Genomic DNA, 27,456 nt, shown 5'->3' on the forward strand with positions numbered 1-27,456 from the left:
AGAAAACTATGAGCACCTTGCAAGTGTGATTGTACTAGAAATATTATGGTTAATAAAGCATGGACTCTTTCAGGTGTATGTAGCTGACAGAATTTGCACCTGTGCAGTCAGTGATATTAAACAACTCCCACTGCTAGAAGTAAAGGGCCTTTGTCTCTGATCTCCTCTAACTTGGTTTGTTCGACAATGTGAAGACATGTTCTCTAGTGAATTTGTTCTGATAGTATAAGGATTTGGGTTACTTGAGGAACATTTAAAGCGAAAACATGAACCAATAATGGCTATTTGTTTTATTGTTAAATGAGTTCCTACCAGTCTGAAAATGTGGCTGTCACAAAAGCAGCTTAAAGAGCAAGTGAAATGAAGGCAGGTATCCCTCAAGGAGTTTCCATTTCTCCTTATGGACCTTACGGATTTTTTTTCCCTCCCCTTTGGATGAGGCCAGTGACCCATGGCATAACTAAGACAGAAGAATTAGAAAGAGATGTCCTTTCATGTCCACCTACCTTACCTGCCTTTTGTAGTATTCTATAAATAGGACAAGGTAACATCTTCTCAAGGCATCCAAGCGGGGAAGCAAAGTTTGATCTGTTTCATGCATAAAGCTTTATTTGCTCATTCATGTGAGAGGTGTATGGTGGAGAGAACACTTTCTTTTTTGGGAAGGTAACCATTTCTTAAAAATCATCTTATTTGTTCCTCGACAGTGAATGGGTATAGTTAATAATATTAATGCATTTTGCATTGTTGGGTTTGTTGTGTAGTGTTATTGTGTTCTATTTGAAATTCTTTGCAATTGAAGTGAAAGATAATCACCATCTGCAAGATGCCTGTGTTTACTGATTTGAACACTTAATCCTTCCTGTTTCAATTTACCAACTTTTTCTTTTTGGAAATGAGATTTGAACTCAGTGCTTACACACTTGCTAGGTAGGCTCTCTAGCACTTGAACCATGCCTGTAGCCCTTAGTTTACTTTTTGTTGTTGTTGTTGTTGCAGTACTGGGGCATGAACTCAGGACCTTCACCTTGAGCCACTCCACCAGCCCTATTTTTGTGAAGGGTTTTTCACGATAACGTCTTGTGAACTATTTGCCCTGACTGGCTTCAAACTGAGATCCTCCTGATCTCTGCCTCCTGAGTAGATAGGATTATAGGTGTAAGCCACCAGCACCCAGCTCAGTTTACTTTTTAAATTAAAATATTTATTGCAATGAGTATAAGTTCACATGCAATTGTCAGACAGGAAGGTTTTTTTTCTCTTTCAGGGCCTTGCATGTGCTAGGCGAGTGCTCTACCACTGATCTACATCCTCAGCCCCTTCACATGCAGCTGTAACAAATGATACAGAGAGATCCCATGTAACTTTCCCTAATTTATCTCAGTGGTAACATTTGGCAACCAGTTTACTTTCTAATTTCCCTGTTAAAAGTTTTCTGATAGGACAAAGAAAAAGATAATTCTTGTATTTCTGTGTTGTGTTTTTATTTTAAGAGTCATGTTCACCCTATGTTGCCAAGCCTGGCCTAAATACCTGGACTCAAGAGATCTTCCTTTCTCTGTCTCCAGTTAGCTAGGACTGCAGGCATGCACCACTACACCCAGCTAAGGAAAATAATCAACCCCAAACCTGATAAGTTTTGGTTATTTTTCTAAGAATTTTTTCTTCTAAAATGGGGATCATATTGTATGTGCTTTTCAAAACTTAAAAAAATCCCTATAGATTTTTTTTTTTTTTTTTGCAGTCCTGGGGTTTAAATACGGGTTTCACACTTGCTAGGCAGATGTCACCTGTCTTGTTTCATCTGTTTCCACTGCTTCTTGTACTGTGTCCACCCACCCTCCAGAACATTGTAAAACAAAATATAAAGGTCATTTTGTTTACTTAACTATTTTTGTGTCACATACCTCTAAGTTGTGCACTTTATTCTTAAAGGACTAATAATTTTCATTGAAACATAAATACAAATGACAACCTTGGTAATCTATGTTGTCTAGACTGCCCTTTTGAATTTTTAAACTTTTCCTGGGTGTTGGTATGTCCTTAAGAGATTATTCTGTCCAAAAAAGAAGAATTGACTTTTGTCTGTAAAAAGTCATTAACAACACAGATTTATAACTTTCAATATTCTTTATTATATGGTCTTCTAAAGTTTTTGTTGTTGGGCAGGGGAAGGAGTACTGGGATTTGAACTCGGGGCTTGCTAGACAGGTGTTCTGCTGAGCTATGACTCCAGCTTTAAAGTATTTTTTTAATTTCACCAAAATAAAAATGGACTTATTAGAAAACTTTCATTTCAAGTTTAAAATAATTAGCAAGCACTCTGGAAAGGTTGCCAATGGTAACTAAGAAGTCGGAAAATGTTTGCTTCTAGAGAAGAGTTCTGATTTGTTAGTAAAAAAAAAAAAATGGTGTGGTAAAATCTTTTTGAATGTGGATCTCCAGAAATGGTTGTCTTCGTTACTTTGTCAAGGAACACAAATGTCCATGCATCACCTGGGTGCACTATGCAGAGCTGTAGTCCCACCTACTTGGGAGACTGAGGCAGGGGGATCACTTGAGCCCAAGAGTTTGAGACTGGTTTTGGCAACACAGAGAAACCTGTCTCAAAAAAAAAAAAGGGACTGGTGGAGTGGTTCAGATGGTTGAATGCCTGCCTAGCAAACATGAGGCATGAGTTCAAACCCCAGTGCCACCCAAAAAAAAAGACCATGGGTCACACTACATTTTGCTTGTTTCTTAACTTACATTTTTCATTAAAATATTAAGTATCTTTTTTCCACAAACCTATTAAGAGGCTCACCTGTGTGATCATTTTCTATTTTGAATCAAGCAAGGAGACTACTTTCATATAATTTCCAGTGTAGGGTTTCGTTTTCAAATAAAAATCTAGCTTTGTACAGCAATTATTTTAAATTGGCAAGTCTCACTTTGCTATGGATTTAGAATAAAATATTGCAATTGTAATATGGGGTTTATTTTTTGTAATTTTGACATAACCAGAGTATACTTGGTTCCCAATCTTTTTCAAAAATACTTGTATGAAATGCTATTTACATAAAATAGATTCTTGGAAGATTTATTTGTTCCAAAGTTTTTGCATAGTTGTTTGACACTTTCTTCAAGTGGTGCATGTCAGACCTGGAGAAGCTTGTTATATTATTGACAGCACATACACTTGAGAAGTAATATACTGGAACATGAGAATCTGAAACTTAAGACATAATAAAGTTAAAGACAAAAGGTCTAAAAGATGGGCATGGTGGCCCATACCGATAATCCCAATCTCAGGAGGTTGAGGCAGAAATAGTCTGAGTTCAAGGCCAGCATGGGGTACATAGACTGTGCCCCAAAACAAAAACCTCAATGGCCTTCAAGGAGAACTAACAGAACCCCAGAATCCATATGTAGTATTCAGTTCTGACAGCTATGATATAAAATTCATGTGAACAATGAAAAGTTAACTTCTTACGATTGCTGATTTCAGATGAAAGTTTACAGTTGGAAATCACTACATGAAAATTGTCTCCAGCCTTTACACCAGCAAGGATTGAAGCAGTCTTTCTCTAGGCATTTTCCAAACATAAGGTTTTGTAAATGTTAGTGTAAAGGTTCTGTTCAGTAACTTTCCAAGCAGTGGAAATCAATTTCTTCAGGACTTCTCAGAGTGATTCATATAGTAATGTGTTTTGACTCACTGAGAGGGGAGAACATAATTCTTTCATATTCTGTTTACTTAACCTGTTTCTCTAACAAGACACACAGTGCTTGGTTGGGTCATCTCTTCTCTAGAGAAATATAGCAGGTCCTCAAATCTGAATATTGTCATTGCATGACTATATTTTAGAAAGTCACCTAACAACATTAATTACTGTTAGCAATTTATAGTTGCTAAATAAAGGAAGGCAAACTATATGAAGCTTGTTTTTAAGAGTATACTGTGAGTGTGTTGATGTGGTAGGCATCCTGGTCTCCCAATATATTTATCTATCTTTCCTTGTTCTGCAAAGAATTTTGCTTGGTCTTATGACACATCGTATATCATGAAATTAGATGATAGATGTCAGGTGCTTAGTAACTCAAACCTGTCATCCTAGCTACTCTGGATGAGGAGTTTAGGAGGATTGAGGTTCAGGTTTGAGGCCAGCCAGGCAAAAAGTTCATGAGACCCTATCTCAACTGAAAAAGCTGGGCAGGGTGGTACACCCCTGTTGTCCCAGCTACTTGAGAAACGTTGATAGGATTGCAGTACAGGTCAGCAAAAAGCAAGATTATCTGCAAAATAACGAGAGTAAAAACAGGCTGAACATGTAGCTCAAGTGCAAGAGTAACTGCCTAGCAAGTGCAAGGCCATAAACTCAATCCCCAGTACTGTGCTCTCCCCTCAGAAAAGTGATATAAATTAGGATCTGAGGAAAATTTTGATAGGAAGAATTACTTGGATATGCTGGCAACAACTCAAGCAGTTAAATCGTTGTTGCCATAACTATAATGGGTTGTGAGCAGGTAGTCAAATGAAATGAGTTTGAATTGCAAAACTCAATTTCAAAGGAAAAGGAGTAACTTCCCATGGAAATGGCATTTTTTTCATTTGAAAAAGTTGTTAGCAAAACATGGGGAGGGACATTAAACACTGAAGTGGAGGAAGCCTTTGGCAACTTTGTAACTTTTACTCATTTGATTTTGGGGCTGCTTTTCCTGCTCTTAGTGCAGGGCTCCCAAGGAATTGGTGTCTTCACAGCTGTGATGCTCTAGCAGTGTGCCAAACATAAGCCTTCTCAAAAGCACTGCTCACGTTACCTTCCTTTTTGCCTTGGTTTTCTTTTGCATCCATCCTCCTGGTCCTTTGTTCAGGCAACCCTGAGAGGGTTTGTCGCCCAGTTTAAGCAGTGTCTTCGCTAGTGTACCTGCTGAGGTGCGGTTTCTCCAACACCAGCACACCTTTGAATTCAATGTTGGGTGAGCTGATCACTTGGCCATTACCCCTTTCATTTCTTTAAGATTTAATTTTTAGCTTTTGAGTAGAATCTTCATTATTGACACCATGTGTACACGAGAATTAATACTCTGCAACATAAGAATCTGTATTTAAATATACAATGAAGCTAAAAACCTTAATTAAAAAAAAAAAGACAGATGTTTATGTTTATGTTATGGTGAGGCCAGGCATTGGTAGTGCTCATCTGTGATCCCAGCACTCAGGAGGGGCGAGAGGATCATGAGTTCGAGACCAGTCCAGGCTACAGAGCAAGTTCCAAGACAGCCTGGGTTGCATGGTAAGACACTGCCTCAAAAAAACAAAAAAGATGAGGAAGAAGCAGCTTTGAGCTAGCTGTGGTGATTGGCCTGTAATTCCAGTTCTTGGGAGGCAGATATTATTACAAGTTTGAGGACATCATAGGCTACAGAGTAAGACCTTGTGAAGAAGAGAACAAAGAATAATGTTTTGCGGTGGAGGGTGGGGAGAAGAATGCTACCGTAAGGATTTATATTCAGATTTTTCGTTTTTCTTGGGTATATACGGTAGTGGTGGAATTGGCTGATCATATGTTAACTCTATGTTTAGCTTTTGAGAAAGTGACAGATTGTTTTTCAAAGTATTTTCCCACATATAAAATGAGAGTTCTAGTTTCTCTGAATCTTTTCCAGCTCTTAATGTCTTATTTCTGCCATTTTCACGGATATGGGGGAGGGCATTGTGGGTGTCTGACTTTTTTCTTTCTGGTACTGGAGATTGAACCCAGGATCTTGCACATGGTAGGCAAGTACTTTACCGACTGAGCTATATCCCCAGTATGGTTTTCCATTTCCTAAGTGATTATTTACTTTAAACATCTTTTCATATGCTTCTTAGTCACTTGAATATTCTCTTTCCCTCTTTTTTTTTTTAAATTAACTTTATTTTTTACAGTACTGAGGATTGAACTCAGAGCCTCACAAGCCCTCTACCATTTAAGCATGTCAACATCTAAATATGAGATGTTTTAAAGTACTATTTACAATTTTTTTTTCCTCAGTCTATGGAGTCTTCATTTTCTTGATGTGTCTTTTAAAACACAAAATTTTGGGGCTGTGTGCGTGTAGCTCAGTGGTAGGGCCCTTACCTACCATGTGCTGGAACATGGGTTTGATCCCAGCACCACAAACAGATTTTCTTTTTGAAGTTTAATATAGTCATTTTTGCCTTTCTCACTTACACATTTGGTATCATCTAACAGTGGGCCACAAAGATTTACTAGGTTTCCATAGAAGTGTTTTTTTTTCTCTCTTATAGTTAGATTGATGACTCAACATGAGTTAATTTTTTGTATGTCAGGAAGAGTCTGAACTCATCCTTTCTGTTGATATGTCATTGCTCCAGTACCACTTCTTGAATTGAGCTTTGTATGTGTGTATATATATATTTGTGTTTGTGTGTGTTTCTGTCTATCAAACCAAGGACCTCCCAAATGCTTAGCATGCTCTCTAGCCCTGAGCTACACCCCTACCCTAAGTCCTTTCCACATCAGATTGTATTACAACACTTCTCAAAATCTGTAGCCCATAAATGTTAGGGTTTCTTTTTCTCTTAATTTCTATTCCCATTGATATATATGTCCTTATGCCAGTACCACAATATCTTGGTTACTGTACCTTTACACTAAGTTTCATATCTGAGAATCATTGTTGTCTTGTGGTCTTTTTCAAGAGACTTGGCTCTTCTTGTCCTTTTCCTTTTTATATACTGCCTAAGCCATAGCCCAAGCCAGTTGCTTTCTGTGTGTGTGGTGCTGTGGGTCAAACCTAGGGCCTCAAGCATGCTGGGCAATAATTAGCCTGTGTAATTTTGATACATGTTGTGTGAATCTGTAGATTTCAGGAAATGTGGTCATTTTAACAATACTAAATCTTATATATATATATGAGCTTTTTTTTGTTTGTTTGTTTGTTTTTTGAGGAGTAGTGGAGTTTATACTCAGGGCCTTCCATTTAACTATGCAGAAGCTATACCACTTGTGCCACACACCACAGCCCTTTTTGCTTTAGTTCTTTTTCAAAGAGGGCTTCTGTTTTCTTTCCCCATGCTGACCTGAACTTTGATCCTTCAATTTTTTCCTCCTGTGTAACTTGGACCACACTGAGCTTTGTTAGTTGAGATTGGATTTCCCTAACTTCTTTTCCTGGGTTGGCCTCTCACTGCAATCCAAGTTGTGATTAAGCTCAATCAGAATAAATCCTACTTTAGAAGCTGAATATAGTTGTCCTTCTTAACCTTAAATTTCTAGTTGGTTAATTTTTTCTCTAGCTATTGTTATTTTGATTATATTTTGAAGACACTAGAGATCACAAGCTTAATTTATAAAAGATCTTTGGGCAAAGGTAATGGAATATATCATGACAGTGCGGAAAATGTGTAGAGAACTCGATTGTCTTCATGTAGTATTAATCTCAGTATATCAGATATTTGACATGAACTTGTATGGTGTGTGTATGAATGGTGTTTGAATAGGAGGAAAACATTTAAGTAGAAGTTGAGAAATCTGGGGGGTTCTTCTATTTTGGTGAAGAGCTTAGTAGTGTGTGTCCAGTTGGGAAATTACTTAAATCTTATTTTCAGATTCTACCTCAGTAAAAATGAGGAAGTGTGGCTGAGTGATAGCCAAAGCCCTAATCAGATCAAAGATTGACTTGGAGTCTCTAAACAGTGGTTTCAATCTTGATTTTCATTGGGATCACTGGATTACTTTAAAATATATTAATACAGTAATGTCTGGATTTCAGCTCTCTTGAGTTTCTGATTTTTAATTTGCTGACAATAGGCTTCTATTATAGAGATGTGTAAAAACAAACAAAACCTCTCCCCAAGTGATTTTAATTTGTCACAAAATTGCAAGTCACTGCTGTAGACACTTCCAGCTTGATGTCCAGTAACATTTCCAGGGCTTCCATTGTCTTAAAGGATGAAATAGAATGATAGTTAGGGGAATAGCAAGAGTGAGATAATGTGATGATATTTTGAAAAGTAGTCTGATGTGTTAAATTATTGAACCTGAAGGCTCCTATGAAACCATGAAGGTGCTTATCAGTCCTCAATAGCAAATAAAGAAATTGAGTTTAGAGAAATTGAGCTGCCCACAATTGCTGTGCTATTAGATGCCTGGTACCATGCCTGTTAATCCATCTGTAAGGATGGATTGTGGGGTAGATGTGTGGGGTAGATACTCTTAAAGATTTTTAGTGCTTTCCATTATGTTTCTTTGAAATCAGATACTTACTTGCTTAGAAAGATAAATAGAAGGTATTAATCTTAAGTTGGTAGCATATTAACCCTTAAGCTAATGATTTTGAAAAAAATTCCCTTGTATATTTTAAATCACAATTATCTGGCCATCAATTAAAGTAGAAAACAGATTGGCTGAGGGATACTGTGAAGCTGATTGGTAAACTAATTGAATGAAGTAGTAAACTATTGGTGAAACTAACACGGTGATTACTAGAGTCACCACATAAAGTTAGGTGTTCATTTGGTTTATACGCCATCTTCCCCTCATGTGAATGGTGACCAATTCAACTTATGTAGCCCTTCCAACTCTCCCCTATCCCATTTTTTGAAAATCATATTGCAAGAAGTAATTCAAAAACGGTGTTTCGCTTTGCTTTACTATTCTATTCTCATGCTATATGTTGCTTGTGCATCTGGGTAGAATAGTCCTCATTTCTGAGCAGTCACTTCAGACACTCTTGTTCTCGGTGCCTATGGTTCCTCTACCAACCCTTTGTATTCTTGACAATTACTTACTCTTCAGTGAGCGGGCTTTGGAAGTGGTGCCTTGTGGTTGAGTGCCTTGAAGGTTTAATGCTCTCCTTCCTCTCCCTTTAAGAATTAGGGATTTGGGAAAGTGCTGCATATAACTCTTCATTAACCTCACTACGCTTTCAACTTTTGGCTTCCGTGGAAATGTAAGACAGAACTACTATGATATTCTTACCTGTCTTAGAAAAGATAGCTCTGAGAAGTACAAGAAAGATCACCTTCAGAAAGTCTATTTCCTGAAGTAACTAATATTTGTAGAGTAAATATTCAACATTGTCTGTTCCTGTTGGTTCACTGTGCTTTCTCTCCCTTTAGCCCCCCAGGTTCGCCTAATAGTCTTGGCTACTTCCCTACACCTGCTAATCTTAGCGGTGTCCCTCCACAGCCTGGCACGGTGGTCAGAATGCAGGGCCTGGCCTACAATACTGGAGTTAAGGAAATTCTTAACTTCTTCCAAGGTTACCAGGTCAGTAGCTTGAAGAAGAAAAATACTTAGTGCCCTTATTATTTAAGTTGATTTGCCTAAAGAATGCAGCCAGGAAAGAAATTTATTCTCTGAAACTCATGTATGTGCGTGTGCTAATGAATTTGCTTATGGAAGCAAATAGATTAAGAGTCAATGTTGAGGGACTAATTTCTAATTCATCCTCTTGATGAGAACAGGGCTTTTCCATGCTGTCTTAATTCCTTCCAAATAATCTATTGGTACTTTTTTGAAAGCTCCACTGCCTTGGGAAAGCTCTTTAGGATACACACAGCCAAACAGGTGTTTTCATCGAGAATAGGATTGGTTAAGGAGGAGTTTTCCTTGAAGTGAAATGTCAAATCCTTGATTTAAAAAAAAAGAAAGAAAAAGCACTTAGGTTGGTGCTGAAGCTCAGCTCTTGCCTAGTATTCACAGAGCCCCAGGTTCTATCCCCAGCATTGCCCCCACACCAAGGCACTGTAACCTTGAGTTTAAAGTTGAGTATTCAAAATGTTATTTTTAAAAATATGCCCTTCTAGTCTAAAGTTTGGCCAAAAGGATATTAAGGTCACCAAGAAAAATTTAGAGTTTGCCAGGGACTTGTTTAAAAGTATTTTCAAGTCTGACCAAGAACTCTGACATTTAAAAATAGCTAAGAATATAAATACCTAAAATCATGTGTTCTTTTCAGGAAAAAATAAATTAATAAAATGAAGTTGAATATTTGAAAATCAGAGGCCAGTGCCTAACCAGGGGAAAGAAAAACTGCCTCGGCCTAGTGGAATAGCTCAATTGGTACAGCACCTGCCTAGCAAGCATGAGGCTCTGAGTTCAAATTTCAGTACTGCCACCCAAATATTGCCTAATACATTATGACAGACTCATTTGAGTCCTTAGATTCAGCGGCTAGCATTTGCTTTCGTCAGTTTTCTATTACTGCCTGTGTCTATCAGTTGTTTTCTGACTTAAGCTAAAGAGTGAGATTTTTTTTTAGAAAAATCTTTGTAACAGTGAACGAATTCTGTTCATTGCCAACTCATCTGAGCAGATGACCTAAAGTGAAAATTCTTTCCTGCAATATCTAAAAATAAGTAATTTGCAGCCCTTTTATTGTGTTCCTGGTAGAAATTGTCCTTCTTCCTGGAGCTTGAGTGAAGTTAGCTTGAGGGTTGAGAGTTGAGGAGATGTTTTAGGAAGAGTAATGAAATCCTGAAATAACCTTGAATGTTTGAAGCATGGTGTGTAAGGGTTGTGTCTGCATAGGATACTTCACAGTTAAAATTAGTTTATGAGATTCTTGACCTTGAGTCATGGGGAAATTATCTCTGACTAAGCCAGTGCCCAAACCTTCAAGTTACTATATCGTTTTAAGGGCTTTTAACATGCAAAGGATATTTTCTGTCTCGTGAAAAGCTGAATGAAGGAAGACACAAATTATCTTTTGTCACTGCCTGTCTTAGCACACTTCTTAATCTAGAAGAGGATTTATCCCCCACCAGGAGGATAAATATATCCTCCCCTGAGGAGAGATAAAGGAGAATGATGGAGGGGATGAATTCACCTACAATATATTGAAAGAACTTTTGTAAATGTCACAATGTACAACAATAATATAATCAAAGAATAATATAAAACAATATAATAAAAGAAAAACAGAAGTAAGACTCTTATTCTTTCTAAAAGTAAGTTTTTCAGATGTCAGTAGATATTTTTAATCTTCCCTAAACAATTATGTTGCCTTTGGAGGACCTTGAAAGGTCCTTCCAAACTTCATATCTGATTGATTAGAAATTTTACTGGAAGTTTATTGAAAATTCTGCTTAATCTCATGAAGAAAGCATTTTGACTTTTGTATTTTCCCATTGTAGGACATCTAAGGAAAGTTTCAAGTTTACTGGTCAGCTGGGTTAATTTCTTTTTAGTTTTGACTTAATTATGTTCATACCAAATTTAAGCAGTCTTTCACAAAAATTAGTAACGAAATTAAGCAAAATTGCTCTTATGTAAAGAGTACTGTTGCTGGCATTTATGGGTATTTATTTTACCACAAACACATAAGAGGCACAAGGATTCTAGGTTTATGACTAAAATAACTGACAAGCTTCAAAAGTGAGGTAAAATAATATCGATGACAATTATTTAGTATCTTCCAGAGTCATTCAAGGTTGTAGTAATATTATCTGGTATAATCAAGCCCAAAGATTGTTGAAAATTATTTCATCTCAAGATAGTTGGTCTTTTCTTTCTTTCTTTCTTTCTTTCTTTTTTTTTTTGTATTGGGTATTTTCAAGACAGGATCTCTCAAACTGTTTGCCCATACTGGCTTTGAACTGCTGTCCTCTGATTTCTGCCTCCTGAGTAGCTATCTATTACAGGTGTGTGTCGCCAGTGCCCAGCTGGCCTTCATTTTTGAAGTGCTTGGAATTTATAAACTGGATCAGCGAGTTAGAATCTCAATTACCCAATTTCATATATTAAATTATTCCAATATGTGCATTTAGTAATTTAAGCTACAAGGCATGCATTCAAAATCTTTATACCTGACCTAATTTCTTATTCTTACAGATAAAGCTCATATTTCATATGTCTTTAAGAGTTCTTGCCTTCTTATTTATATTTTCTATTCTCAGTTATTCATGTAACAGCTAGTCACTATGGGGTTCTAGATTCATTAGATTTGACTTTGTCACAAAATAGCAAAATCAGTGGGTTGGCTTCTTTATTTTGGTGGTACTGGGACTTGAACTCAGGACTTCTTGCTTGCTAGGCAGGTGTTCTACCACTTGAGCCACTTCTCCAGCCCTGTTTTGTGTTGGGTATTTTTGAGATAGTGTTTCTTGAACTATTTGCCTGGACTGGTTTTGAACTGTGATCCTCCTGATCTCTGCCTCCTAAATAGCTAGGATTAGGGTGTGATCAGGGTGGCTTCTTAAAAACTATTCACTTATGTGCATTCTTTGTCTATCTTTATAGTGCATTTATTGCTATAAATGCTAGTTTAATGGGAGGTTTTATTTATTTATGGTTATTTGTCATTAGTTTTATCTATCATAATAGTTATATTGACATAAGCAAATACTCAGGACATAATTGGTTGAGTAGATGAAAATTTTTGATGGTCTCTGATTCTCTGCTTTAAAACAGTGTAGAACTGGATATAATAATAGCATATGTCTCTTCATAAATACATTGTCCTCAGATATTTTTTGGATGTATTTCCTCCCCTACCTTCAGCAAAATTCCTTTCATAAAACTACTCCAACTTTGTTTTCTATACTTCATTTAGGATGGGGGGGAATGTAAAGGCAGAAAGAGTGAGGATTTTGACAGTTAAAGCAGAATATAGAGCATAAGTTCTGCTATCAAATCTGCCATCCTAGCTGGGCATGGAAGTGCACATCAGTAATTCCAGCACTCAGGAGGTACTAAGACCCTGTCTTAAAGTAAACAAAAATCAAAATCTGAGATACCTGAGTTAGGTCTACTCTAATAGAGTTCCATTCATTCAATAGAATGAGCACAGAATTTATGAAGATGAACTACTTTGAAAATATTTAGCAATTAGGGTCAATAAAACAACTGTGCATTTGTTAGTTGATGAGCCTCTTGTTCTGAAATGGACTTTCAGATATCCTTACATATTTCTTTTAACTCTTTCCATTTGTTCTTTATATTACCCTTTTCTGTCAATTGCTTTACATTTCAATATATGCTGGTTTTTGTTTCTCCTTAGTGTTTTCTGAGTTTAATCAGTGTGTCTGTGGATGACTCAGTACTGAGATTTTTACTTGGTACTCAACTGAGAGAGTTGGATTGATATTTCAAGTATATCTAATACCATTTAAAGTCACAGAGTGTTGAATGATACGGAGTAATTTGGCTTACTGTAAAATGCTGTACAAACAATTGCTGCTCAAACGTGTGATATCTAATCATAGTTAGGATATCATGGGAACTGTACTGTTAACCAGATCTTGAAGGTTTGGTCTCCTGAATTATTGTGGTCAGGTGCTCTTTGTTTTTGTTTTTGTTTTGTTTTGTTTTAAAATCATGTGTTCAATCTAACTTCCCTCTTAGAAGGGATTTTGATGGTATTTTTACGTTAACTAAGAAATGAAGATTGGGAATTAGCACTTTTGTGTGAGGTATGTTCCAGTGTTTGTTTTCTACAGTCTAAATGTCATGTGCTTTTTCTTGGTAGATATGTTTAGTTGAAATACCATCCATAGTGACAGCTTGTCCATCTTTTGATCCTGTTTGTTTTAATTTGCATTTTAGTATGCAACCGAGGATGGACTTGTACACACAAATGACCAGGCCAGGACTCTACCCAAAGAATGGGTTTGTATTTAAGGGCCCCAGCAGTTAGACCATCCTCAGAAAAGAAGGTAAGGCTTCATGACATGCAAGCTCAATCATAAAAGGGCAAAGGAAGTAGGCTAAGACTCTGAAGGTGTTTTAGGTATCAGAGGACAGGCTCCATTTTTTCTTTAGTGTAATATAAGTGTCAAAAAACCTGGAAGGAAAATCCATCAGAACAAAGACTGGTGAAGTGGTTCAAGGTATAGGCCCTGAGTTCCAGCCCCAATACTCCCCACCCCCCAAAAAATGGAAGGAATGGAGACTTAATTCAAGTTTATCAACTAACAAAATGGTGCATAAGCAACATCTATGAATCAGAGTTGTATGTTATTTTGTGTAAGGGGAACCTTCTCTATTTGGACATTGATTTACTGTATCATATAGAACATAGGTTGGATGTGCTTTTTAAGACATGTTCTAAAATTTGAAATTCTCATAATGTAAAATTAACCGTTTAAAAGTGTACTGCGTGGCGCAGTCTGTGAGATTCTGGTGGATTAGAGCCTGTAAGTTCATTAAGTTGCAGACATAATTAAGATTTCACCAGGAGTCCACATTACAGAGTGTCCTCTCTCCTTTATATCTTCTGGCTTGTGTTAGTTTCTCAGTCTTTCCTTGTTTTTAAAGAGCATGCCACTTTTCAAGTATATTGCTTTTGAGGTATTTTGTGGCCTGGCTTACAATTTGAATTTGTTTTATGTTTATCTTGTGATCAGACTAGACCAACAGGTGTTAGGAGAGAAGGCCATAAATGTGAATGGATTGCCTGTCTTGTTTCTGGGTACCCAAGGGTATGGCACCACATGACATTGCTAGTGAAATTAACCTTGGTCTCTTGGTAGAGATCATGCTTCTTTCTCATTTTCTATTCTTTGGAAGAGAGCCTTTGTCTAGCCAACTCTCAATAAGGGAAGGGTTTACCTAAAATATTTGGAATTTTTTTCTGTGGACTTGTACATATTTATTTGATACTTTGGAATATAATCTATTACTTTTTTGGGGGAGGGTGGTACTGGAATTTGAACTCAGGGTCCTGTGCTTTCTGGGCAGGTGCTCTACTTGAGCACACAGCCCAGCCCTTTTGCTTAAGTTAATTTTTGAATAGGGTCTCACATTTATGTTCACGCCAGTCCAGACTTTGATCTCCCTATTCATGCTTTCTGTGTAGCTGGGATGGCCGGTGCCCACCACCATACCTACTTTTATTGGTTGAGATGAGTTCTCCCAGAGACTGATGGAGTGGATCAAGTCTGCCTAGTAAGCATGAGGCCCTGAGTTCAAACTCCAATACTGTCCCTCCATAAAAAAGAAAGAGAGATGGAGTTTCCCAAGCATTTTGTCCAGCTGACCTCAAATAAAAATCTTCCCAATTTCTGCCTTCCAGACAGCTGGGATTGCAGGCGTGAGCCACCATTCCCAGCCTCAGTATTACATTTTATGTTACTCAAATTTTTTCAGCTTTGGCCACTGGGAGCTCATTCATGTTGGCTCATTTGGTCCTTTAACATGCTTCCATCCTTTAGGGTTTTTTAACCTTTTCCTTTAAGCTTTCCTTTGAATAAAACTGATCTAAGCTCCTTGTTTCTTGATCTCTTCGCTTATCTTGGGTCTTAATGTACTTTGAGTAGTGTTTCCTTTCCCCTTTTGGTCATTTTGCTATCATCCTCAACCACCTGGGCTTTTTGAGAGTGTTTTCTATTTCCTCCGTAAATCTATTTTGAAGAGTTTATTTATTTATTTTTTAATTCTGAAGATTTTAATTTTAAAAGCAATCTAAATGGCAAAAGAAATTTCTACTCAGATTTCTTAGAAAATTAACAGTATTTACCACTGTCTCAAAAGGTAAACTGTTCATGGACAAATGTAAAAATTCAGATTCTGCATTGAATCATGTTACAATTTCATAAGATCTTGTGCAGAATAATTAAAAGGAATAAAAACATTTTTACTGGGTTCTGTGTGCCTTTTTTCTAGTTAGAGAAAAATAAAATTGAGTCCAAAATAACAAAAAATCACATCACATTTTTAATACCTGATTAAATTTTAATGTAGGCAAAAGTACTATATTGAAAAGTATTAAGAGTTTCCTTGAAGTGTGAAGTTTGGGTTGCTTTAACGGATTGAATGTGTTCTCTGGCTTTTGTAATATAAATTCTTATTTTGGATTAATGTAGTTAACAATATTTTAGTTTCTAACCAAAAAATATTTTAATAGATATCTTTTGGGCAAGAAATAAATAGCTTTTAAAATTAAGCCTGCTTACTCTTCTAAGTAGTATTTATATTAGTGGGTAAGAACAGCTCAGTAAATGCTGATTTCATTCATTTAAATAAGAAAAAAAGACTAACAAGTTTTCTTTGATTAAAAATTCTGAGTTACGGGATTTATTTATCTCATACACGAGGGAAAAGTAGCTGTTTGACCTAACCAAAGCAAGAAAACCCTCATAAATGACCTATACTTTTCAGAAAAACACATGAAAATTATTTTAAGAAAATAAAACATTATAACTACCCATAATTGTAGGGTTTTTAAGAAGGCTATAGGTTCATTCCAAAAGTACACACCTCCAGTTGGTGACATCCAGGTATCTTTAAAAAAAAAAGCTCCTGTGTATATAACGTTTTTAATGATAGTTTATTACAAAATAAAACATTGTTTTAACACACATCTTATTAGAAAGGAAAGACAGATTTGTGATGTTTGCAGTTAAAACTTTTAAATTTGTCTTTGTATCATAATATTTGCTTTATAGCTAAAGAAGAGGAAGTAAACATTTTCTCCATTTCCTTTCAAGATTTTTTTTTTTTTTTAATTGAATTGGGTTTGCCGATAGGATCCTGCAACTTCTTTTCTAAATACTAAAACTCCACTAGAGATCACTGGGATTAAGAAGCAGGTCTGAGGGCTGGCAGAGGGCCTCAATCAGTAGGGTTTCTGTAAATCAAGGGTGAGGCCCTCAGTTCAACCCCAGTCCCCCCAACCCCGCCTCAAAAAAAAAAAAAAGAAAAAAGTGGGGGGGGAGCAGGTCTGAGAAGGCTAAACATTTAACTTCTTTTTAACAACTTTGGCCTTTTCCACATTGTAACATAGTCTGGGGGTATGATTTTCAGCATTTACAAAAGTATGCTTCCTAGTATAATACAATGTGCTGGGAATGAGGAAGGTGGAACTCCTTGACTGGTAACTGAAGTGCTAGGGTTGATTAATATGAGTGGATATAGGTGCTTGCTCTCAGTCAGGCTCATTTCCTTGAGGTACCCACTGCAACACCTGGTTTATACCCTTTTATTTTCAAGTCCAGAGCACCCAAGAATTGAGTGTTGCTGACATGACTTACCTCCATCTCTGAATCCACTATGGCCCAGATTGTGTAGGGCTTTCTTCAGATAAAGCTGGGTTACTTCCTCAGCTCATTTGCAAATTTAACTCTTTACAGGGTGAGATTGGGTAAGGAGAAAGGCAATTCTTCAAGGAAAATAAGTGTACTCTTGCCAAAAGAAAGGCAAAATTGGCCAGGTGCCAGTGGCTCATGCCTATAGTCTTAGCTACTCAGGAGGCAGAAATCAGGAGAATGGTAGTTGAAGCCAGCCCAGACCAATAGTTTGCAAGACTCTCTCTTGAAAAAACCCATCACAAAATAGGGTTGGTTGAGTGGCTGTAGGTGTAGGCCCTGAGCTCAAACCCCATTATCACCCCCACCCCTCCAAAAAAGGCAATAGACTTTGTTATCCGCATTTATCTGTATTCAAGGAGAAGCCTTTCAGTTTTAATCTAAGAGTTAAATTTTGGTCATGTAACCACCACATTTTACCCATGAATTCTAACAAATTAGCCTATTTCAGTGCTTTTTAAGTATTTGATTTTAAATATGTACCAAATGTATCATCCCTGTTATTAAAGCAAATTTAGTCTTTTTTGGGGGAGGAGGAGGGGAATATAACTGGGGTTTGAACTCAGGACTTGGTACTTGCAAAGCAGGTGCTCTACTGCTTGAGCCATACCTCCAGTCCCATGAATTTAGTCTTGACCACATTTCATACTGGCCATATGAAATAAGACTGAACTCTGAAGAGCTATTTCTATCTTCATGTTTCTCATTTACGTGTGAAAGTATACATAATGCCTAGCTGAAGTTTTCACGTGTATGGTATATAAATAAAATGACATAAGGGAAACCTCTCGGTATTAGTTCAAATCCTAGATCATGCATTGGTTTCAGGCAGGGTGGTTCCAGAACCCCATGGTGTAAAGTGGTGTAGTATTTGCTTATAACCGTCACAAATCCTCTCATACAATTTGAATTATCTTTAGGCAGTAAAATTATCTTTAGAAGCAGTTGTTGTACTATTTAAGGAACAAGGAGAAAGGGAAAAAGTGTGTACATGTTTAAGATGTGATTCTTTCGTCTGAATATTTATAAGCATTCATTTGAATCCACAGACATGGATCCCACCAATATGGAGGACTGACTATACTTGCTTAATCACTCTCTGCTTCAATTTCCCCAGTCTCAAAATGGCCAGAGGGGATTGCAGTGTAGCTCAGTGGCAGAGCCCTTGCTAGCACATGCCAGAACTTAGATTTGATTCCCAGCACTACAATCAATAAGTAAAATAAAAGTCTAGTGGAGTGGCTCAAGTAGTAGATGCCTTCTAGCATGTATGAGACCCCACGTTCAAACACTGATAACACCAAAACCAAACAAAAATAAGTAAAATAAAGGGCTGGTGGAGTGACTCAAGTGGTAAAGAGCTGCCTACCAAGCATGAAGCCCTGAGTTCAAACCCCAGTACATACATACATAAAATAGGGCTGAGATGATAAGCTAAAGTGTTGTATGTGGGAATTAAATAAATTGATCAATATAAAGGTGCTAAAGGCATGTAAACATTTTTTTTTTCTTTTTGCTAGCACTGAGTTTGAACTCAGGGCCTCACACTAGCTAGGCAGGTGCTTTTACCACTTAAGTAACTCTACCAGCCTTTTTTTGTGATTTTTTTTTTTTTTTTTTTTTTTTGACATATAGTCCCCCCGAGTTATTTGCCCAGGGCTGGCTTTGAACTGCGATCCTCCTGGTCTTTGCTTCCCGAGTAGCTAGTATTACAGCCATAAGTCACCAGTGCCCAGCTGCCTTGGTTCTTCTTGATTATAATGTTTTAGTTAGACATTTTTTGATTTTTTTTTTTTTTTTTTTTTGGCAGTACTGGGGCTTGAACTCAGGGCTTTGTGCTTGTGAGGCAAGAACCTTACTTTTATACTAGAACTTAAAATTTTTGACTTAGGGCACTCGTAGTAGTTCAAGTGGTAAAGCATCTGCCTACCAAGTGTGAGGCCCTGAGTTCACACCCCAGCACTACCAATCAATAAATAATTAAATAAATTTTGTCTTTTGAAATTTTGATTCTATTTTTTTGGTGGTTGTTTTTTCGGGGGTTTTTTGTTGTTGTAGTTACTGGGGTTTGAAATAACCTCTCCTTCCCTCCCTCCTGCCTCATGCTTGTTAGGCAGTATTAGGTAGGCTCTCTACCACTTGAGTCACTCTGTCAGCCTGTTTTGTGTGTGTGTGTGTGGTGGGTACTTTTTGAAATAGGGTCTATTTGCCCAGGGCTGGCTTCGAACCGTAATCTTCCTGATTTCTGCCTCTTAGTAGCTAGGATTACACTGGCGCCTGGCATTGATACAGATTTTGAACTTTTAATATTAGAAGAGTGCTGTGATAACTTGGGAACCCAGACTAGAGATTGGATGAAACTGGAGCTGAGTTGAATATGGAAGTATAAATGGTAATACAAAGGATAGGGAGTTATAGAAAATGCCAACTGTCATTTACTATGTAAATGCCAACTCTGTGTGAAGTAAAAATTTGTTTTAATTCTTTAAGAATTTGAGATTGATTTTGTGGCTACTGAAAATTTAGAGATCATAACATTCTTTTCCATTCATTTTTTTCAGTGTTTGAAAGACATATTGTGATCCTGAAACGATCAGACACAAGAAAACTTCTAGCAATTTCAGGTGAAGTTTGTCTACACTCAGGCTGCAGTATTTCAGCAAATGTAATTGGACCATGGGCCTTACTTGTGCCTTATTTTTGGTGGAGTGAAAAATTTGAGCCAGCAAAGCCAAATCCTAATAGCACCATGCAGCATATATACCTGGCTCCTTGTTGATTACAGATAGGCATTTAAATGTGAATTTGAAATCAAATGTCTCTATTACTTCCAGCTAATGTGGCATCAGAGGTGTTTCCTAAGTTTAAATCTTGGATTAAAAAATACTCCACTAGTGTCTTCACTGTTAACTGTTCTGGAAGGTTCATTTTTGTGTATTCACCCGCTTCTTTCTGTCTCTCTTTTCTGTCCACTTATGCTTGAAGTAATTCAAGCATAAGGTCTTGGAATGACTAAATCACAAACTTGTAAAAGGATTAAAACCAATATTCTCTTGATCTCTTAGTGATCATGATATCTTATAGTTTAAAACCAAGTAACATGATTTTAAAAACACCTGATGCAGGCTGGAGACACAGCTCAGAGGTAGCACATTTGCCTAGCATGTGTGCAGCTGTGGGTTGGATCCCTAGCAACCCCCCTCCATCCCCCAACACACACAAACACGAACATCTGAGGATAATTTAGAACCTGCACCTAGTTAAAAAGGTTTGGATTTCTTCTCAGCAGGTACTGGTTGTAAATAGGAATGAAGTAGGGGCCAAAATGCAAAACCAAAAATGAAGCAGCTACATGTAGTTAGTCATTTCTAGTTTGAACTGTAACTGAATATTGCGGCTTCATATGTATTATTTTATATTGTACTTTTTTTCATTGTTGATGGTTTGAACTTTAATAAGAGAAACCCAATAGTTTTTAATATCACAAAAATAAGACTATTTGAACAGTGTATTCTAGAAAGCAATATACTAACTGAAGTGATTGCTTGTATATATTAAGATAGCCTTAAACTTTTTTCTCTGATGCCTTACTGTCAAATACTTAAAACTTTTTAAAGCATAGGACTGTAGTCAGCATGCTAGACTGAGAGATAAACACTGATGCTGTTAGAGCAAAGTGTTTAACACTATGTGTTTAGCTGTGTTAATGCTACAAAAGTGCAATATTAGACACTAGCTAGCTAGTACTGCTGCCTTATGTAACTCCAAAGAGGAAAACAATTTGGTTAAGTGCACATATTTCTTTGTTACTCATTTGTCTTTTGCTTGGATGCAATGCCATGTGGATTTTTGTGGCTGCTATTTTTATTTACTTTGCATTATTTTGATTAACATCTCGAATGGAGAGCCAAACACTACCTTCTTTACCTGACCAGCAATTGCCCATTAACTGCAGTAGTAAAAAAGACAGAAAAAAAATTTGTGAAAAATTGATAAGAACTGGCACTTAAGATCAGAAAAAAAGTTCATTATACTTGATGCCTTAAGATGCTCTCTTCCCAAAGTTCTAGAAGACTAAGATAGGCAGTGATACTACAATACTACTGAGTTTTTGTAGAATTGTTACATTTGATAATAAAACTTGCCTGCTTAATCTCAATGTTTGCATTCTTGTTATTAAAAAACTAAGCTAAAGCCACCTTTTTCTGAGGTAGTAGGGTGTTTCCTGAGTTTACCGTAAGAAATTATAAAGGCTGTCGATTGTCAGTGCACTCAAGATACTGGCCAAGCAACCATTCTTAGGAGTATAAACCATTGAAATTTTATTTTTAAGTTCTCAATAGCTATGACAGATATGTGGTCCTTGTGTCTTGTAACTATGCTTGACAGTTTGCAAACCTATTTAAAGATCTGGAATGTTGATGCTTCTGGATTCCATGTACACCTTGTTTGTTCCAATTTGTCTTTGCTGATGCTGAGTTCTCTAATTTAGATTTTAGGACCCAAGTTAGGTATTGCTGACTTAACTTTCAGAGCAACATGTCTATCAATATCACTTACTTGACATACATATTCATTTTGGGGGGGGAGTGGGATAGTATGGTGTTGGAGGTTGAACTCAGGGACCATTGCTTACTAGGCAGTGCTCTTGCCACTTGAGCCACTCCACCATCCCTTTTTGCATTGATTGCTTTTGAGATAGGGTTTTTCTTTATGTCTGGGCTGTTCTGCACTGGATCCTCCCTACTTATGCTTCCCCATGTAACTGGGATAACAGATCAGACCACCACACCAGCTACTGGTTGAGATGGGGGTCTTGTGAACTTTTTGCCCAGTCTGGCTTTATTGATTCAATCATGATCTTAGCCTCCCAAGTAGCTAGGATTACAGGCTTAAGCAACTGCACCTGGCTTGACATATTTTTGCTTTAGAGCTCAAGTGTATCAGTTTTAGAACTAGAGTATACTCTCATGGCAGAAACATACCTGTATTTTCCTTAATGTCTAGCACATCCCTGTTTACTCAGGATATTTTTTTTTCTGGGTGATACTGGAGTTTGAACTCAGGGCATTCTCCCACTTGAGTCACTCTGTCAGCTCTATTCAGGATATTCTCATTAAGCATTAATTGAATGGGCCACTTGGACAGGGTTTTTCCTGTCCTTACCAACATTATTTACAAAAGTGGAACAATCACTTTCACTTTTGTGTTTCAGTTTTTGGTCCTGCCATCACTTATTGTGAAGAGGAAGCAAAGTTTTTGCAGCAAGCTGAGGTCTCTTCCATGTTTCTGCTTGCTTTTGGTATCTGACAGGCACTTGATGTTACCCAGGCTGTTCCTTGCTTTCTTCAGAATCAAAGTGGGCTGGGCTAAGTAGTGTTTCTGTTATCCATCTTCCTGGGAGTGTGCCTGGTGCTGCTGCTCTCTTCGTACATGAAACAGGCCATCAGGAGGATATGGAATTGATATGGGTAATGTAGTAGAGCAAGAGGACTAGAATGTGTAACAAACCTTCAAGTCCCTTTTTTTTTTTTTTTTTTTTTTTTTTTGTCGACTAGGGTTTGAACTCAGGGCTTCATGCTTGCAAATCAGGCTCTCTACTGCTTGAGCCAAACTGCCAGCCCATTTTGCTCTGGTTATTTTGTAGATTGGGTCTTGCGAAGTATTTGCCTGGGCTCACCTCAAACTGTCATCCCCTAATCTCAACCTCCCAAGTAGCCAGGATTATAGGTGTGAGCCACTGGTGTTGGACAGCAATATGGCTCTTGTTCCCCACTGTGTCTTTCATGACTATGCAGTGCTTGAGATGTATACAATAAATATCTGTTGAGTGGATAAATAAGTTTTATTCCTGCAGGTGAAAAGTGATGTGATTCTATAAGGTTTTTAGAATCTTTATAATCTTTAACTGGGGCTATAACTCAGTGGTGGAGGGTTTGCCTAGCATGTACCATGCACTGGGTTTGATCCCAGCACCACCTTATCCAAATTTTTTTTCTTATAAACTCAATGTTTCTAAATAGCAAAAAATAATTTTCTTTAGTACCATTTTGTCAATTTAAAGCAGGTTAATACATTTATTAACTGTATGGTTTGTACACTGGAGTACAAATTCAGAGTTACTTTTTATACTGAACTATACATTCAACCAGTTTGGTATGAAATTTACCTAAACATAATGTGTTTGGCTGCTTATGCCATCTACTGGACACAGGGTGTTAATGCCTTTTTCAGGATCCAATTCTTAGCCAGAGGATTTAGAGAATATGGCAGAGGCAGTACTGGGGATGGAACCTGGGTCTTTCTCATGCTAGGCAAGGACTCTTCCATTGAGCTACATCCTCAGTCCTTTTTATTTTGAGACAGGGTCTCACCGAATTCCCAGGCTGGGCTTGAACTTGTGATCCTTCTGCCTCAGCATCCCAAGTAACTAGAATCACAGGCATGTAGCACTACACCTGGCTAAAACTCCTTTTTCTATTTTAAAATCCTCTCATAACTGATGACATTTTCCTGCATTAAAAAAGAAAAATGTCATGGCTGTTTCCCTGTTACATATAAATTTTTATTGTAGCTGGGCACTGGTGGATCATGCCTGTAATCCTAGCTACTCAGGAGGCAGAGATCAGGAGGATCTAGGTTCGAAGCCAACTCAGGCAAACAGTTTACAAGACCCTATCTCAAAAAAAACCCATCACAAAAAAGGGCTGGTGGAATGGCTTGAGGTGTAGGCCCTGAGTTCAAACCTCAGTACCGCAAAAAAGAAAAAAAAATTATGGTGGTAGGTCACAATTTTGGTGGAAAACACTTTGCCCCCAAAATCACTGTGTTCTTCTGGTTTGAAGGTAAGTATGATCTGGAGTGTGATTGGTCCTCATACATAGGTGTGCACCTAGGTGAATGATCTGCACTGGCTGAGAAAGGCTTCAGTAGCAGCCCCAGAACCATACTAGGTTCACACAGCTCTGGACTGAGGTCTGAACTGAGGAACTCAGAATCCACTTGCTATCAAACTGCCTTCCCTCTTTCAAAATAAGAATTGTCTGTCCTTTACATATGCTAAAAAGGCCTGAGGTCAATCAATGCTACGTGTCTTCTAGGGGAACAGTCTCAATCCAATTCCCATAAATAGATTTGCTGGAGTTAGCCAAAACAAAAAAAAAACCCAAAATACTCAAATGAGATTTCAGATAAATGACAACTAATTTTTAGTATATGTTCCAAATACTGCATGGGGTATCCTTATACTAATATGTCTTGAATTTTACCTGGAAATGTATGTGCACATAATTCAATTTCACAAATATGTAGAGGGCTTACTATCTGAAAGGAGAGGAAAACTACTTGGGAGATTGAGATTGGAGAATGGTAGCTTGAAGCCAGTCCTGGCAAAACAAAATTTAAAAAAGAGCTAATCATAGTGGCATGTACCTGTCATATAGTAAGGAGTTTGAAATAGGATCTCTACCCAGGCTGGCCTGGGCAAAAATCAAGACCTTATCTCCAAAACAACCAGAGTAAAAAGAGCTGAAGGCGTGGCTCAAGTAGTAGAGCACTTGCCTTGCAAGCGCCAAGCCCCGAGTTCAAACCCCAGTTCCACCAAAACAACAACAAAATACGCGATTGATTTGAAGCTAGAAACCTCAGGAATCATCAGATGCAATCTGTCATCAGGTCCTGCAGATTGCATTGCCACAAGCTTTGAGTCCATTTTCTTTGAATATTTTTATTTCCATTGCTCTATTCTACGTCTTTTTCTCACCCAGTTTAATGCTCCCAATCCACAGTTCCTAAAGACTTAATTTTTTTCCAGTGCTGGGAATTGAATCCAAGGCCTCATGTATGCTAGGCAGGCAAGCATTCTACCACTGAGGTACATTGTCAGCCCAAGACTTAACTTCTTTGTGAAGGGTTTTTGCAAGATAGGGTCTCAAGGAACTATTTGCCTGGGCTGACTTTGAACCATGATCCTCCTGATCTCTGCTTCTTGAGTAGCTAGGATAATAAAAGTGGGCCATCGGCACCCCACACAAGACTTAACTTCTTAAAGCAAAGAATATTTCACATCACACCCTAAACATCAATGGCATCCAGAAAGGGGCCTCAGTCTTTTGAAGGTGTCAGAAAATCATATTGCTCTTTGAGAATAGTTTGGAAATAAAAGGCCATGTGATAAATCTGGTATGTTTAGAATTGGTTAAGGAGAGGCAAAGAGGATTTAGATTTAGATTTTGGGTGGGAACCTAACAGCCCATGCTTTGCAGTGATAGAAGTGTCAATATAGTTATTACCTAAAGTCATCTTAGGGCCATGTCCCTGCCATGTGCACTGTCATCTAGAAGCAACTGGCCTTTAGGAATTATGAACGAATGAAAACTCAACTATACTGCCTGCTGCAAGGTAACATCTTGCGCAGTTAAGAGTTCTTTTTGGATGAAGTATGCATTTTGAATGAAAAATGGACTGTTTCTTTCACAGCAGGTTACACTAGTTTGGGGATAAGGTATTCCACTCTTATCCTTATGTGGAGGTTTTAGGACTCCAGGGAAGAATGTTTCCACTAGAGAATACAATCGCTAGTCTGTTAATTTCTATTTAATGATTGAATAATTCTATATTCTTTCATATTTCCATTTCTCATTTAAATTGTTTTTTCTCTAGTGTTTTTTCCCCACTACTGTATATAGTAGACAAATTTACAATAAAGTTCATTAGCCACCTTTAGGTGATCATGAAAGAAATACAGTATGGCTGGGTGTGGTTATACACACCTGTCGTTCTACCTACTTGAGAGGCAGAGGCAGGAGGATCATGAGTTGGAGGGCACACTGGGCAAAGTTACCAAGACCCTACCTCAAAAACCTTATACAAACTAAAGGACTGTAGGACTGACTCAGGTGGTAAAGCTCCTGCCTATGTACTGAAGCCCTGGGTTCAACACCCAGTACTGCACAAACAGCAACAAAACTACAAAATGGCACCTCCAGACCCTAGACAAGGACAACAGTGACACACAATGGCCTCTGTATTGGTGTCCCATAGGGTGTAGCTCTTCCAGCACAAAGATCTGATAAGCAGGACACTTCAGTATCTGCTGCCCATGTCCAGGGACCCTGTTATATCCTGTGGTTTTCAAGGTTCATACCTTCAGTTTTTTCTCTGCTTTGACCAGAGGCCTTTTCTGGTCTACAGTTTTCTAACTCCTGGCGCAGTTTTGCTTGGCCGCAAAAGACATATGTAGGCATATGATATATTCAGGCTACCAAAGACATAAAAAGAGTTCCAGGAACTGTTTTTTCCCAGCTCTAACACAATTATAGCTTCTCCCCAAATACCCTAGCTTACTCAAGGTGCTTTTAGGAGAGTCTTGCTGCCTGCTAATAAAGGGACATCAATCATTACCCTATCACTTCATTGACCTTGTGCTTATTTCTGCTCTAAAAACGATTATTTTGTCAGTTCTAAATGTACATCCAAGTACTGTTGGGGAAAAAGTTGGAGAATGAATGTCGAATGTAACAGAAGTGAAGACATACACAGTATTACAAATTAAAGTTTTTGCTGTGTAATATCTTCACTCATACCTCCTTTCACACACCATAGAGTATTATTGTCTTTTTCCTGAAATATCAAGACATGCGAATGCTTTGGTGACTGGCACAAGCTTCTTTTTTGTAATGGTCAAAAAGTCTTCTAAATCAGGTTAAGGCGTGGGTCATGCCTGTAATCCCAGCACTCTGGAGGTACAGGCAGGACAGTAGGAGTTCGAGGCCAGCCTGAGCTGCATAGCAAGACCATGTCAAATAAATAAATAAATGAAAACCAAAGCGCTGGGCGCCGGTGACCATAATCCTAGCTACTCTGTAGGCAGCGATCCTCGTTCAAAGCCAGCCCGGGTTCTCTAGACTTTATCTCGAACTTTATCTCGAAAATACCCAACACAAAACAGGGCTGGGGGAGTGGCTCAAATGGAAGAGCGCCTGTCTAGCAAGCACGGAGTTCAAAACCCATGCCGCCAAAAAAAAAAAAAAAAAAAAAAGCCTATGTTTTGTCCCGCTCTGAAATCTCCATGGGATGCAGGCACTGACAACAGCTCGGAGCTCTGGGTTCCAGTTCTAGTACACTAGCTTTGTGATTTGCTTCGCGTTGGACCCGTTTCCTGTTCACAAAATAGGGCCGGACTTGGTGGCTGGATCTGGAAGGAGCAGCTGATCGCCTGACTCCCTGAGTGGAGTCACAAAGCCATGGAAAGCACAGTCGGTACCCGTATTCGGCAGGGCTGCCACGAGCCGCACCAGCGATGCTTCTCCGCGGAGGAGCCGGCCAAGAGTGGGCAGTGGCCCCAGCCTGGCGTCTCCTTCCGGTCTGCGAAGGCCCAGGCGTCCCAGCTAGACGCTCCCGCCGCCTTCCGCTCCCTGCAATTTGGTTCCGACGCTGCC

General features: G+C 38.1%; 1 protein-coding gene across 5 annotated transcripts in view; it reads left to right on the forward strand.

Moving 5' to 3' along the window:
- Positions 1–21,176, forward strand: part of Esrp1 (epithelial splicing regulatory protein 1) — a 55,237-nt gene extending 34,061 nt beyond the window's left edge. For 2 of the 5 annotated variants that reach the window (XM_020178222.2, XM_020178224.2), the window contains exons 14-16: positions 9,110–9,260; positions 13,539–13,648; positions 19,579–21,176. In XM_020178222.2, the coding sequence (XP_020033811.2) occupies positions 9,110–9,260; positions 13,539–13,613 (226 nt within the window). In that variant the 3' untranslated portion in view covers positions 13,614–13,648; positions 19,579–21,176. The remainder of the gene's footprint in view (positions 1–9,109; positions 9,261–13,538; positions 13,649–19,578) is intronic. The other 3 variants (XM_074068856.1, XM_074068857.1, XM_020178226.2) reach the window with 3 other exon arrangements.
- Positions 21,177–27,456: the final 6,280 nt, after the last annotated feature.

Source organism: Castor canadensis, chromosome 3 (assembly GCF_047511655.1).
Source record: "Castor canadensis chromosome 3, mCasCan1.hap1v2, whole genome shotgun sequence".
NCBI lineage: Eukaryota > Metazoa > Chordata > Mammalia > Rodentia > Castoridae > Castor > Castor canadensis.